This window comes from Labeo rohita, chromosome 24 (genome assembly GCF_022985175.1).
Source record: "Labeo rohita strain BAU-BD-2019 chromosome 24, IGBB_LRoh.1.0, whole genome shotgun sequence".
Classification (NCBI taxonomy): Eukaryota; Metazoa; Chordata; class Actinopteri; order Cypriniformes; family Cyprinidae; genus Labeo; species Labeo rohita.
In genome coordinates this window covers 20910888-20925130 of record NC_066892.1, presented here as the reverse complement: position 1 = coordinate 20925130, position 14243 = coordinate 20910888, and the positions used below count along the sequence as shown (strand labels likewise).

The 14243-nt window shown below is 36.9% G+C and overlaps 1 protein-coding gene across 5 annotated transcripts in view; it reads left to right on the top strand.

Annotated features, from left to right (window-relative positions):
* myripb (myosin VIIA and Rab interacting protein b) overlaps positions 1-14243 on the top strand; it is a 188520-nt gene that overhangs the window by 157301 nt on the left and 16976 nt on the right. For all 5 annotated transcript variants that reach the window (XM_051098065.1, XM_051098061.1, XM_051098062.1 and 2 more), the window contains 6 exons: positions 6907-6987; positions 8313-8410; positions 8694-8774; positions 10252-10431; positions 11084-11273; positions 13233-13879. In XM_051098065.1, the coding sequence (XP_050954022.1) occupies positions 6907-6987; positions 8313-8410; positions 8694-8774; positions 10252-10431; positions 11084-11273; positions 13233-13879 (1277 nt within the window). The remainder of the gene's footprint in view (positions 1-6906; positions 6988-8312; positions 8411-8693; positions 8775-10251; positions 10432-11083; positions 11274-13232; positions 13880-14243) is intronic.

The window sequence follows — 14243 nt, the reverse complement described above, 5'->3', positions numbered from 1 at the left end:
AACAATGCATATTTATTTCCATAGCTTCCTTTGCTCATATTTACCAAGGGTGCCAATATTTGTGGAGGGCACTGTATTGTAATATTTACTTTTTTGTGTGAATATAGCTTTTAAGAGTATGATTATTTATAACACAAAATGAACAAGTTGCGTCCACTTAAGTTACAATTGATTATACTCTTACTCTTACTCCTGTTCTTAGCTATAAGGTATTATAAGTCTCATATCTTGCCATGTTACTTATGTTACTGTACTAGATGCTTATTACAGACAAAGACCACTTATAAGTAGTAATAATAATAGCAATAATAATATATATTTTTAAACAACCATAAGGTCTGATATCAGATCAGATGAATGTGTGAAATGATTTGCTGCTTATTAGTAGTTAGTAAGGTAGTTATTAAGTTTAAGTAGGATTAGGGATGTGGAATATGGTCATGCAGAATATGTGCTTTATAAGTACTAGTAAATAGCCAATATGTTATAAATACGCATGCTAATAAGCAACTAGTTATTACTGAGAATTGTTCCCTATACTAAAGTGTTACCAATACTTCTTGTCTATCTGCTGTATTCTTTCTATTTCTATTTCTCTTTCTATATCTCTATACTCTCTCTCTGGGTGCAGTAAAAGTGTGATGTTATAGAGATACAGACCATTTAACAGCTGCAGCCATGACCTACTGTGAGATCACATCGATGTTTCTTATTTAATTTGATCTGTGTGTTTTTCAAGGACAGAGAGAAACAGCCAAGCAGCTTGAGCACACACACAGACAAACATTCATTCACTTACAGGCTAACTATAGCTGACCTATACAAGCTGGGACTGTATATAAATAAAAACTCGCTCTCTAACACAAATTAACCTGTACAAGGACATGAAGCCTCACAACACCCAAGCACGTATAAAAATAAACATGAGGACCAGAGTGCAAAAAAAAAAAAGCAGTGACAGATCATTTATGAGCAGGAAGAAGTTATTCAATCATTACGTCACTGTCCACATACACACACATTCAATAGGTTGGTAGTACGCTCACAGACTCATGTTGGATAATCCGTATTTCTCATTTCCAATGAAAGCCTAGCAGCAGTAATCCTATTTTCTCTGATAGCGACAGATAGAGAGAGATGAAAGGTATATGTGGGTGTAGTCTGATGGTAAGGGGATTATTTGATTTTATATACTATGCTACACCATTGCCCTTTTCATCAGATAGACTGCTAGTAATGCTATAGTGTAGGTCAGTTATTTATAACACTGCTAGCATAGTGATACTAACTGCTAATCCTATGGTATCACTGATTTTGGATGTAACTAAACCGCAACATCACATTAGAACAACTTAAAAAAAAAAATACCTATACATACAGTTGACTGCAATTTCATGCAAAATAAATTAAATCATTAGTATCAATTATAAAAATGTAAATAAAATAAATACTTTAAAATGAGGATCAATATTTTTTTATTTTGAGGATCAGTCTTCTCAGATGATGTCTGAAGTGCCAGTATGGTAGAGATGATCCAGTATAATTTTTTCACTCTTTCTGTTTTATGGTGTGCATGAGTTACAGAGCGTGTATGTGAACTGGTGGAGCTGCAGTAAGATTTTCTGTCTGTCACACTCATTCAGCTGAATGATTCTGAGCAACACAAGCTGTGCCTGTCTCATAGAGGCACATGGAGTGGGATGAGATGGAATTTAATAAGAGACCAGAGGAGCCAGTGTGTGATGCTCTGCATTCATCACTGCAGTGTATAAATTAATCTGTCAGATAGTGTAATCCATATTCAGCACCTCTTGATTATTACAGTAGAATTAACATTGATGCTCTTCCTAACACAGCTTGTGATAATGTTTACTGAATACTGAGATTTCATACACTAAGATACCAAAGCAACTGATGTGATCAGACGGTTATTTTCTTCTTCTGTGCAAACATTTGTTCAAGTACAGTGTTTATTGTTTATACGAATGGGTATGTGTGTCTAAGTTAATCTCTGTGTTTTTGTCTGCCTCTGCAGTGTCTTTGAGGTGTAGGGAATGTGACTAACGTTATTCTAAAAGACTGTGTGCGAGTTCTTAAAAATAAGAGAATAATAAAGATTGAAAAAGACTGTTTTGTGCACTGTATACACTGACAAATGCTTTGAATTGGTTCCACATGTTTATTTTTATGGTTTGTGTGTTTGTATTGTCTAGTGGTCACAGTGTACAACTGTGCCATTATCAGTTTGTCAGACACACACTCACTGTTTCTCAATTTTCTTTCAGCCAAATGAATGGCTATTCTTAGAACTGATAGTATGTGTGTGTGGCTGTGCTGGTCTGTATCAGTTTTTGTGTACACGCAAATGAACTGTCATTTCCTAAATGAACTCATTTGAATTCTTAGTGTTTCTAAATTGAAAGCTATTTCATAGGCCTGCTGTGTGAGTGAGAGTCCCTAAGCTATGAGCCAGACTCAATTTGATCTGCTTTGGTGTGAATGCCAGGTTCTGTTGCATACAGTTGTATAAATGTTTTGTAAAAATGTTTTCTTCTTCTTCTTTTTGTATTTATTATTTTATTTTATTTTATTTTTATTTTATTTTTTTATTTTTTGACACATATGGGTTTTATTTTATTTTATTCTACAAATTATTTATTAAAAAAAAAATTGTAATCAAAACTCCAAAACAACCTCTTTTGATATTGATAATCATTTTATTTTATTGTTTAATATTTATTTTATCTTTGTTAATAGTTGTTGTAGTATTTCATTTTATTTGATCTAATTTTATTATATTTTTGGTATGAATTTTTTTGAAAGACAAACAAAAAAAGCCATTTACTCTCCAGTCATGCAGTAAATATGACAATCTGTACATGAGTTGTAATGTTCTCCGTCAATGGCTGTGTCCTATGTGTAATACTGGTACATTACTTATGACACGTGTGTTCTCTGTGCGTTTCGTTGGTCTTGCATGGGGTGCTTGCAGGCCAGACAGAATGTGCAGTGGTCTCTTTCTCTATGCTGTTGTCATGGTGATATTGAGCTAGCACTTTCTCGAGGTCAGCTGAAAAAAAGAAAGTGAAAAGGTAACTGTCTAGTCAGGAAGATACAATGATGTGCAATATTGGGCATGTTACTTTAAAAAGTAATTAGTTATAGTTACTAATTACTTCTCACAAATAGTAACTGAGTTACATCATCATAAAAGTAAATAATTACCAGGGAAAGTAACTACTGTGTTACTTAAAAAAAAAAAAAAAAAAAAAAAAAGTTAAAATGATGTCAAATAACTTGGATTATATATATAGCCAGCTAGAAATGTCTACTTTTAAATTAAGTAAATCATGTCACAAACAAATATTCTCTGATAAAGTAATCCATATGATATCAATGCAAGCTCCAGTTTTTCCCGTCTAATAATGTAATCACACCCACAAGCGGCTCCGCTTTTCAAATTTTTGGAATTTTTTAAAGTGCTCCTATTATGCCTTTTCAAATATGACCTTTCATGCAGTGTGTCATGACAAGTGTTGTACTCGGTAGACCAATCATAAAGGACTGCGCCATCTGACCAGTCACAGCAGTGAGGGCTCAAGGAAAGGAAGGGTTTAGAGTTATGGAGTGAATTTTGTGCCAATATTCAACAAATTCAGCATTTTGCAAATAAACAATCTGATTTGCAAAGAAAAAATGTCTTTCAAACAAACGCAAGTTTGCAAATATAAAGCTATTTGAGATAAAATGCAGTGGTATAGACAAATATATTTATTGTGTATTACAACTGTGAGCCTTTTTATGAGGAAACTTGGCTTGATTTTCTTACAAATGCGTCAGGCAGTTTTTCTCACAAATGCAACTGAGCAACTTCCTTTTCCAAAAAAACAGCAGATGGCGCTGTCGGTCTCTTGAGACCCAAAACACCCATTTATCTTTTCAGGGAATACAGCAGACCAACATGAGTGGGGAACAAGTGAGCTTCTGTCTTACTATATCTATAATTACCAAAAAAAAAAAAAAATGGCTAAAAGCGACCCTATACTACAATGTCAGTGAAATTCACAATAAGTGCTGTAAAGTTGTTAACATGTTTGATTATTTAAAAAAAACATTAGAGACATGGCTAAACATTTAACTAAGCAGTCTTTCCCTATAAAAACTGATCTATTATCCGTATCCTCTGTTGGATCGCGGGATATAGAATATATACATATGTTGATACAAGTGTTCAACATTCAAAATAACGCAGGAGTATAATAACAATATATAATGTCGCAATATATTGTAATACTAAAATGCAAACGTATTATGCAGAGTGACAATATTGTGTACTAAAAATGAAAGCTTAGACAATTTAATTTAGTATCAGATATGGTAATATCACCCAAGAGGTAATTAATTATTAATAAAAAAAAGACAACAAAATGTGTTTTTGTAAAATAAAGAAAACAAACAGGGTGTGCTCTCTCTGTCTCCGGGAACTTTCTTCACAGGTAACCTGAATTTCAGTAATTATGTACCTCACATACATAATACATATATGTATAAAAAACTTGAAATGTCTACTTTTTAAATAAACCAATTTAAATTGAAAACAAATATTCTCTGATTATATAATCCGAGTAAAAGTAAGGAGAGGTACAGTTACTCCTGTCTCATCCCATTATCGCTAATGTGATCCCGCCTCACACTGACTGCTCTGTTCTGATGTTAATGATCTGATCTCAGCCAGGTAAACATGTAGATGCCCCTGAAAAATGGCATCAAAACATCAAGCTTCAACACATAATTTATCCTACTTTCTTTTTCTGTGCGTTGGATGATGGCACGCTGCATGGGTGAAGGCACACTCTGGACAGCAAGGACTCTTCTCGGATTGACTCAGATAACGAATGTTTGCATTTTGAAGAGCCACTAATATAATTCCTGACAGTAGCTTTTGATTCTTAACTATTATCAGACTAAAATCTGTATTTAGAGTAAAATATTGGTTGAAATGTGAAACATCTCCTTACAGGCCACTTTTAGTTTTAAATGTGGTACAAAGTGTGTATATAAACTATGCTGTATGTAAACATAAATATAATAAACTATGAAACCCTTATGAAAATTAAAGTTTGTTTTACTATAGTAAAAGTGCGGTAACCATGTTTTTTGCAGGTTACCATTTCTTTAATGGCAGCTTTACTACAAATTCTATAATATTTATTTATTTATTTAGATTATATTTTGGTACATTTACATAGCTGAATCACAATAAAGCTCACCTGAACTTAAACTAGTTTAATAATAGTAGTCCATTTGTATAATTCGATTAGCCTACTAGGTTGTCTATGTGTAGTTTTATACTTATGCTTTATGGTATATTTCTCTCCACTGTAGGCTATGTCTCAATATATAAAGCAGAATTACAATAAATGTTCACAAAAAAGGTATTTCGGGTCTTGGCAAACTAGCGCAAATTCACCGACAGCAGTGGTTTTTAATTAATCTGTAAAAATAATATCCCCTTTTTCAAATCGAGCCGTGGCATCACACCGACAGAGGCCGCTCCCGTGATAATTGATTGACATGAGCATCTTACCTCAAACCCGTGTTTTTTTACACTACCTTTGAGAATTTTTAACCAAAGTATATTATAGACTTTTCATTAAGACCCTAACGAATCATATCAGCTTGTGGAAAATGGGCATCCGATGACCCCTTTAAAATGGCATAATAGGAGTACTTTAAACATCCACGTGAGACATATAGGTAACCTCCATAAACAAATGTGAACATTCATTAAGTTAATCGGCTACTTTTCATTTCTGGAAGAAGACGTGCTGAGAGGAATGCACTCTTAAAATGAGTGCTTTAAAAGGTTCTTCACAGTGATGTCATAGAAGAACCATTTTTGGTTCCACAAAGAACCATTCAGTCAAAGGTTCTTTAAAGAACCATCTCTTTTTTTACCTTTTTATAATCTGAAGAACCTTCTTTCGCCACAAGAAAATTTTGTGAAACAGAAAGGTTCTTCAGATCTTTATAGAACCATTTAGACAAAAAAAGGTTCTTCTATGGCATTGTGAAGCATCTTTATTTTTAACAGTGTAAGCCAGAATTTGCCTGAGAAGAAGAACGCAACATGATATGATGCGCAGCTTTGCAGGTCCTGTGGCTGAGAGGGAGTCTACTCAGATGAAAACCGCTTCAGTGAGCTCAATTATAGTAACATTGCATTTTATTGTCAGTATCGGTAACAGCGTTGTAACAGGGGAATAAGTAATTAATTAATTATTTGTTACTTAAAAAAAGTAATGCCATTAGTAACGCTGTTTATTTATAACGCCGTTAAGCACTGTTAAACACTCACACACACCCCTAACATTAATTTCTCTATTTTTTTTTTCTGAAAATCTGTTTTAACAAAAATTAAAAATCATTCACAATCAAAAATTTTTACATTTACAAGCTTGCAGACATAAAAGGTCATTACATCCTGTGATTTTATGCTTTAAATTTCTATGACAGCTTTACTAGATAAAATAGACAAACACAGACAATTCCCTGATTAAAAAAAAAGAGAAGTCTATGACTTCTTAAAGAGGAGGTGGAAGCAGGGCACTGAAGAGTGAATTCGCCTAAGAGTCATGCTACTTTTGTGCATTGTATTTCCACACATTGATATTACGTTGTGTATTTAAAATGACTGTGTCTTATTCTTCAAAAAGCTACTTGGTAAACACAATTATTGTTTAAAATTGTACATTTCTATATAGATCATAGCAGCAGTAATTCAGCAAAGGATAGAGAAGAGGGTTATAACTAAACATACTATATGTCCAGACAAGCACAATTTTGTCTGTAATGCTTTGTTTTCCTTTGATTTGTGTTTCTCTCTTTGTCTTATTTTTTTTTTAGAAGTGAGTGCTCATGAAGGCAGTAATGATAATGGCAGTATTTGTGACGGCAGTGACTCCACGCTCTACAGGCAGAGTGAAGGTAATATGAAAAATCAATATAGTTCTCATATAGTTTTCATATTTTAGACCCATATAAAAACTTTAAATCTGCCAGGTTCTCAAACCCACACCAACATCAAGCCTTTATTACTTTGATTTACTTCTTAATCTCAGTATTCCTGGGTTACTGTATTGAGTATTTTGGTAACACTTTACAATAACGTGTCATTTGTTAACAGTAGTTAATCTATTAACTAACATGAACAAACAATGAACAATGCATTTATTTCACTATTTATTAATCTTTGTTAATGTTAGTTAATAAAAATACAGTTGTTTCTTGTTTGTTCATTTTAGTTCACAGTGCAGTAACTAATGTTAACAAATACAACTTGTGATTTGAATAATGCATTAGTAAATGCTGAAACAAACATTAACTAAGATTAATGAATGCTGTAGATGTATTGTTCATTCTTAGCTCATGTTGACTAATATAGTTAACTAATGTCAACTAGTGAACCTTTTTGTAAAGTGTTACCAGTATTTATTTTGATAACAGGCATAAATAATAACAATTATTTTCAAAAATGGGCAATTGAGACTTGGTCATTTCTATCTTATTTACATGAGAAGGTGGGTCATTACATTTGGCAAATCTTAATCTTCAGTAGCTTTTACTCCAGTGCGCAGTGTCACATGATCCTTCATGATCCTTTTTTTTTTTTTTTTTTGTAAATAGAAAGTTCAAAAGAATAGCATTAAAGCAGACGTATTTTGTAACAACATTATTAATGCCTTTACTGTTACTTTTAATCAACTTATCCCTTTTGAATAAAATTATTTTTTTCTTTCTTTCTTTCAAAAAAAAGTTAGACCCAAACTTGTGAAAAGTGTTGTACATCTAAATGGTAATTAATCTACATGAAACCCAAAGGCCTGTTTGTAACTGCTTAAACCATCTGGATTCAGTCAGATTTACTGAATATAAACTGTTTATGTGCCTTTCACTGCGCAAAGAACTTGCATCAAGGCCGACAGCAGAGGACTTAAACATGTTTCCTTTGACAACTCTTACTTAAAACTTTTTCTCTACAGAACATTCACTTTCTCACACACAGGAAATTTAGCAATATGTCCTGTGTTATACTAAGTTACCTGTTGGCATGAAGAACAAGGGTTCTTGACTATAAGTGTTGGTCAGTTGCTGTAATCACTGCTGCACTTGAACAGTACTGTATTACTACTATTACTACTGAATTGCTATAAAGATTAACACTCAACACTAATAAATCTGTTTTCACTTCGCATCTAGTTTTACAGACATTATACAGATGAAATTGTAACTGTGTGTACATGTGCATACAGGTCACAGCATGGCAGACACACTCACCGTTGCTCTGCGTGTGGCAGAAGAGGCGATAGAGGAAGCCATTGCTAAAGCTGAGAGCTACAGAGACAGTCTGGTTAGAGACTCCTCTTTATATAACATCCTTTTATCCATCAATTCATCCTTCTTCCACCCATCCAAGTATCCACTTATCCGTAAGGCTTTAATGCTTACACCCATCTTTTCTTCTGAACACACATATGAGGCTCCTGCATACAAATATCACTTTAGTTTGCAGATTTCAAATGCTGTTGACTCATCCATCTCTCAGTTTGACTATTACTCATATTCCCTGAATATCTTACTGCAGTTGCACTTCTCTCTCTCTCTCTGACCTCTCTTTCTCTTTTATATGACAGGAGAAACAGAATGAGGCTCGTTATTTGCGTGACCACAAGGAAGAGCTCATAGAGGAACTTGCCACAACAATTGTTCAGAAAGTAAGTTTACTGTAGTTTACAGTCATTTTAATTAACTGTGACTACATCTCATATCACGTAATTCAGCTTGATACTAAAAATATGTGGGGAAAAAACCCCATATTGACAGAAAAACACAGAATTGTTGACATTTTTGCAGATTTATTAAAAAAGCAAATGAGAATCATGAGGTCAAAGGAACTGCCTGAAGAGCTCAGAGACAGAATTGTGGCAAGGCACAGATCTGGCCAAGGTTACAAAAAAATTTCTGCTGCACTTAAGGTTCCTAAGAGCACAGTGGCCTCCATAATCCTTAAATGGAAGACGTTTGGGACGACCAGAACCCTTCCTAGAGCTGACCGTCCGGCCAAACTGAGCTATCGGGGGAGAAGAGCCTTGGTGAGAGAGGTAAAGAAGAGCCAGAGATGCAGTCAGGAGATGGGAGAAAGTTGTAGAAATTCAACCATCACAGCAGCCCTCCACCAGTCGGGGCTTTATGGCAGAGTGGCCCGACGGAAGCCTCTCCTCAGTACAAGACACATGAAAGCCCGCATGGAGTTTGTTAAAAAAACACCTGAAAGACTCCAAGATGGTGAGAAATAAGATTCTCTGGTCTGATGAGACCAAGATAGAACTTTTTGGCCTTAATTCTAAGCGGTATGTGTGGAGAAAACCAGGCACTGCTCATCACCTGTCCAATACTGTCCCAACAGTGAAGCATGGTGGTGGCAGCATCATGCTGTGGGGGTGTTTTTCAGCTCCAGGGACAGGACGACTGGTTGCAATCGAGGGAAAGATGAATGCGGCCAAGTACAGAGATATCCTGGACAAAAACCTTCTCCAGAGTGCTCAGGACCTCAGACTGGGCCGAAGGTTTACCTTCCAACAAGACAATGACCCTAAGCACACAGCTAAAATAACGAAGGAGGGGCTTCACAACAACTCCGTGACTGTTCTTGAATGGCCCAGCCAGAGCCCTGACTTAAACCCAATTGAGCATCTCTGGAGAGACCTAAAAATGGCTGTCCACCAACGTTTACCATCCAACCTGACAGAACTGGAGAGGATCTGCAAGAAGGAATGGCAGAGGATCCCCAAATCCAGGTGTGAAAAACTTGTTGCATCTTTCCCAAAAAGACTCATGGCTGTATTAGATCAAAAGGGTGCTTCTACTAAATACTGAGCAAAGGGTCTGAATACTTAGGACCATGTGATATTTCAGTTTTTCTTTTTTAATAAATCTGCAAAAATGTCAACAATTCTGTGTTTTTCTGTCAATATGGGGTGCTGTGTGTACATTAATGGGGGAAAAAATGAACTTAAATGATTTTAGCAAATGGCTGCAATATGACAAAGAGTGAAAAATTTAAGGGGGTCTGAATACTTTCCGTACCCACTGTATATATATATATATATATATATATATATATATATATAATTTTCTTTGCATTTCAATAATAAAAGTATGATTTCTGTTTTTCCATGTCTTTCTTTCTAGATCATTCAGAGGGGAAAACGGTCTGAGATTCAGGCTGAGTATGAGTTTGTATGGCCTCAGAGTAGTGAACTACCTTCCCCTACCTCAACACAAAACACACACACAACGCAGCATTCACATACCACCTCTCAGCACGGCCCAGTAGCACAGACCGACAGTACCAGCTCCTATCTGCTGAGGGTAAGTACAGTACAGGTACATGTGCCTATAATACAGTATTTATATGTGTTTTACAGTGTTTATTCAATATTCCTGACTTCATCTGTTACATATAGGCTACTCACAATTTCTTCTGCTGCAGCATGCAAAAACAACACTGGGCTAAAAATAATGCTGGAATCTCTGAAAATCAATGGCTGTGCTATAAGAAAGAATAATACAGAAAATCCTCTATAAAAGCTTATTTGTAAATAATCACACACATTTTAGTGAAATTTAGTATTGCTGTAATACAAAGATTTCTAATGGGTCATGGCAGTAAGACAGTAAGGTAAAATGCAAGTCTCTAGCACCCCCTACTGGTGACACTCATTTAATGCAACCTGCTTGACTTTGTAGCTCTTTATTTATATAAGTTTTAACTACCACCAAATGCAAATTGTGCATAAAAGAACAGTTTGTGCAGAACACTGTCAGTCATGTGAATGGTATAAGACAATGATTATCAAATTTTTTACAGGTATAGCTACTTTTTTTTTTTTTTGAAACGCTGTTCACTACTGTAATCTACTGTAATTAACCATCTGTTTACACAGATATTGACTGAATTGTTTGTAAATGACTGTTTCAACCATTTTAAATGACTAATGCGGTTTGGTGGACGTGTTTATAGAAGTCAAGATCAGCATTCTCTCTGACAAGTGACGATTCTCCAGAGAAGGGCCCTGAGGTGGGCATGGCCCCAGGGGTTCCGGAGAGCGCTGAAGTAGAGACAGCAATCCAGAACTACTCTTCACTCAGGAGAGAGTCTAGAGCATCATCACTTCCTGGGTGGAAGAGTGTTGACCGCCTTGACAACTCTAGTAAGAACACACACACACAGTATTCATCATTGGAAGAGTCTAGTGCATCAGAAAAAAAAAACTTACCCAAAAAAATAAAAGGAACATTTTGAAAACAAATCAGATCTCAATGGGGAAAATATCATGCTGGATATCTATACCTATATGGACTGGGTAAGGTGTTAAATGATGCAGCAGGTTAGTCCATTTTGCTTAAATTTTATTGCAGCAACTCAGAATGGTACTCAGTAGTCTGTATGGCCCCCAAGTGCTTGTATGCATGCCTGACAACATCAGGGCATGCTCCTAATGAGATGACGGATTTCCTCCCAGATCTGGACCAAGGCATCACTGAGCTCCTGGGCAGTCTGAGATGCAACCTGGTGCCAGCGGATGGACCGAAACATAATATTCCAGAGGTGTTCTGTTGGACACCTCATTGTCGTGGCATTGTCATGCACCAGAAGGAAACCAGGACCCACCACACCAGCGTAGGGTCTGACAGTGGGTCAAAGGATTCCATCCTGATACCTAATGGCAGTCAGGGTGCCATTGTCTAGCCTGTAGAGGTCTGTGCGTCCCTCCATGAATATGCCACCCCAGATCATCACTGACCCACCACCAAACGAGTCATACTGAACAATGTTACAGGCAGCATAACGTTCTCCACGGCTTCTACAGACCCTATCACATCCATCACATGTGCTCAGGGTGAACCTGCTCTCATCTGTCAAAAACCACAGGGCGCCAGACCTGCAAATTCTGGTGTTCAGTAGCTAATGTCAGTCGAGCTCCATGGTGCCGGCTAGTAAGCACGGGACCCATTAGAGCACGTCAGGACGTCAGGCCCTCAGGCCACCCTCATGAAGATGGTTTCTGATTGTTTGGTCAAAGACATTCACACCAGTGGCCTGCTGGAGGTCATTTTGTAGGCCTCGGGCAGTGCTCATCCTGTTCCTCCTTCCACAAAGGAGCGGATAACGGTTTTGCTGATGGGATAAGAACCTTCTATGGCCCTGTTCAGCTCTCCTAGAGTAACTGCCTGTCTCCTGGAATCTCCTCCATGCTCTTGAGACTGTGCTGGGAGACACAGGAAAACTTCTGGCAACGGCACGTATTGATGTGCAACCTCTGTAGGGTCTGGGTTTCGCCTCATGCGACACTAACCCTATAGCCAAATTCAAAACTGAAGAAAAACAGTCAGAAGAAATGAGTAGGGAAAAAATGTCTCTGTCCTCCACCTGTAAAACCATTCCTGTTTTGGGTGTTGTCTCACTGTTGCCCATATAGTGCACCTGTTGTTAATTCCATTAACACTAAAGCAGCTGAAACTGATTAACAACCCCCTCTGCTACTTAACTGACCAGGGCTGCATTTCTCAAAAGCATCGTAAACCTAATTTGATCGTAGTTCTATTGGTGACAATGGTTCTGTGATCAATTTAGGATCATGATGCTTTTGGGAAACACAGCCCAGATCAATATACCAGGAGTTTAATTGACTTGATGCTTTACTCTGATTAAAAAGTGTTCCTTTAATTTTTTTGAGCAGTGTGGTACAAGACGTAATCATTGAATAATTGCGAGATCCAAGATTCTTGCCTCAGAAAATTTAATTTTGTCATCTTTTACTCATCCACCTTTATGTATTTGTTTATTCTGTGGAACATAAAGATAAAGATAAAACATAAAGATATTTTGGGTAATGAGAAAGCAGTTTTGTCCATACAATAATACTAATACTGGATCCTATTGACTTTGGACCCTATTGGACACTTTTGGACCAAAAAAAAAAAAATTTAATTGCAAAAATAATTACACATCTGGTCAATATTGAAAAAAATCCACACATAGAAATCACCTAGAAAATCACCCTTACATAGAAAATTAACTTTTTCTCTATTTGTGATTGTGTATGTGGTACACACACACACAAATCCTCTATATTCGTCTGTCCAGGCATTTGTATTTCTTTCCACAGGTGCATCTTCAGTCCTGCAGTCCCCTGATGGTAACTGGATCGCCTTGCAGAGTTCCCAGCATTCTCGGCCCAGTCTGCTGACCAAGCGCAAGAGTCTGGTTTTTAGCGTGCTGGAGAAAGAGTCAGGCGTTGTGTCTGCATATGACGAGATGGGCTCTGATTCAGATCCCGAGGACCAGGGGGGTTGGGGGGCCGCCCTGTTACAGTTTCGCAGACATCTCTCCGATGAAACATATTATACTGACTCTCAACACGACCCTGAATGGACATACACCCAACACCCACCTATTACCTCACCCTCCTCAGGTCAGTACACCAATACTGAGACTCTGAACTCAGACTCTGAGACATCTCCTGCCCCGTCCACTCGAGCCCGCAGACCAGCCCATGGTACGCCACAGAGGAAGAAAGGACCGTCTGAAACACACCTTTATCCTCCCTACAGACATCCTGTAAACAGTGCCACTTCACCTCTACTGAGGCCAGAGGTGCTGGATGTGAACTTTAACCCCCGTCTGGGAGGGGACAGTAGTGATGGGGAGGATCAGAGTGAGCAGGTCAAAAGATCACGGAGACGCAGAAAGAGCAAACGCGAGACATCAGAGCACAGCCGAGCACATAATGCACTGCACAGTGCTGCCACAGCGGTGAGATAAACAGCAGCCTTCTGGTTGATCAGAAAAAAATCATAATGAGATTATTTTGGCACATACAGTAGTTGTGATTTGGACAATGATATGATAAAGATTTGACATGTCATTTTACTGCTGCTTGCAAAACTAGCAATGAATATCTTAATTATGAATTAATTATGATAACCATCAATGTGATTATTATATTATTGTTATGTAGCCTAGATTATTATTATCAACTTTAAATACTGAAATATTATTTCAAAATAGTAACATATTTCTGCCATAATTTCGTTGGCTTCATGTGTTTTTAAGACATTACAGTTAAATTATTTAGCTTTCCTTTTAGTGGAAAACATTTAATACATTTCTCCTTAAA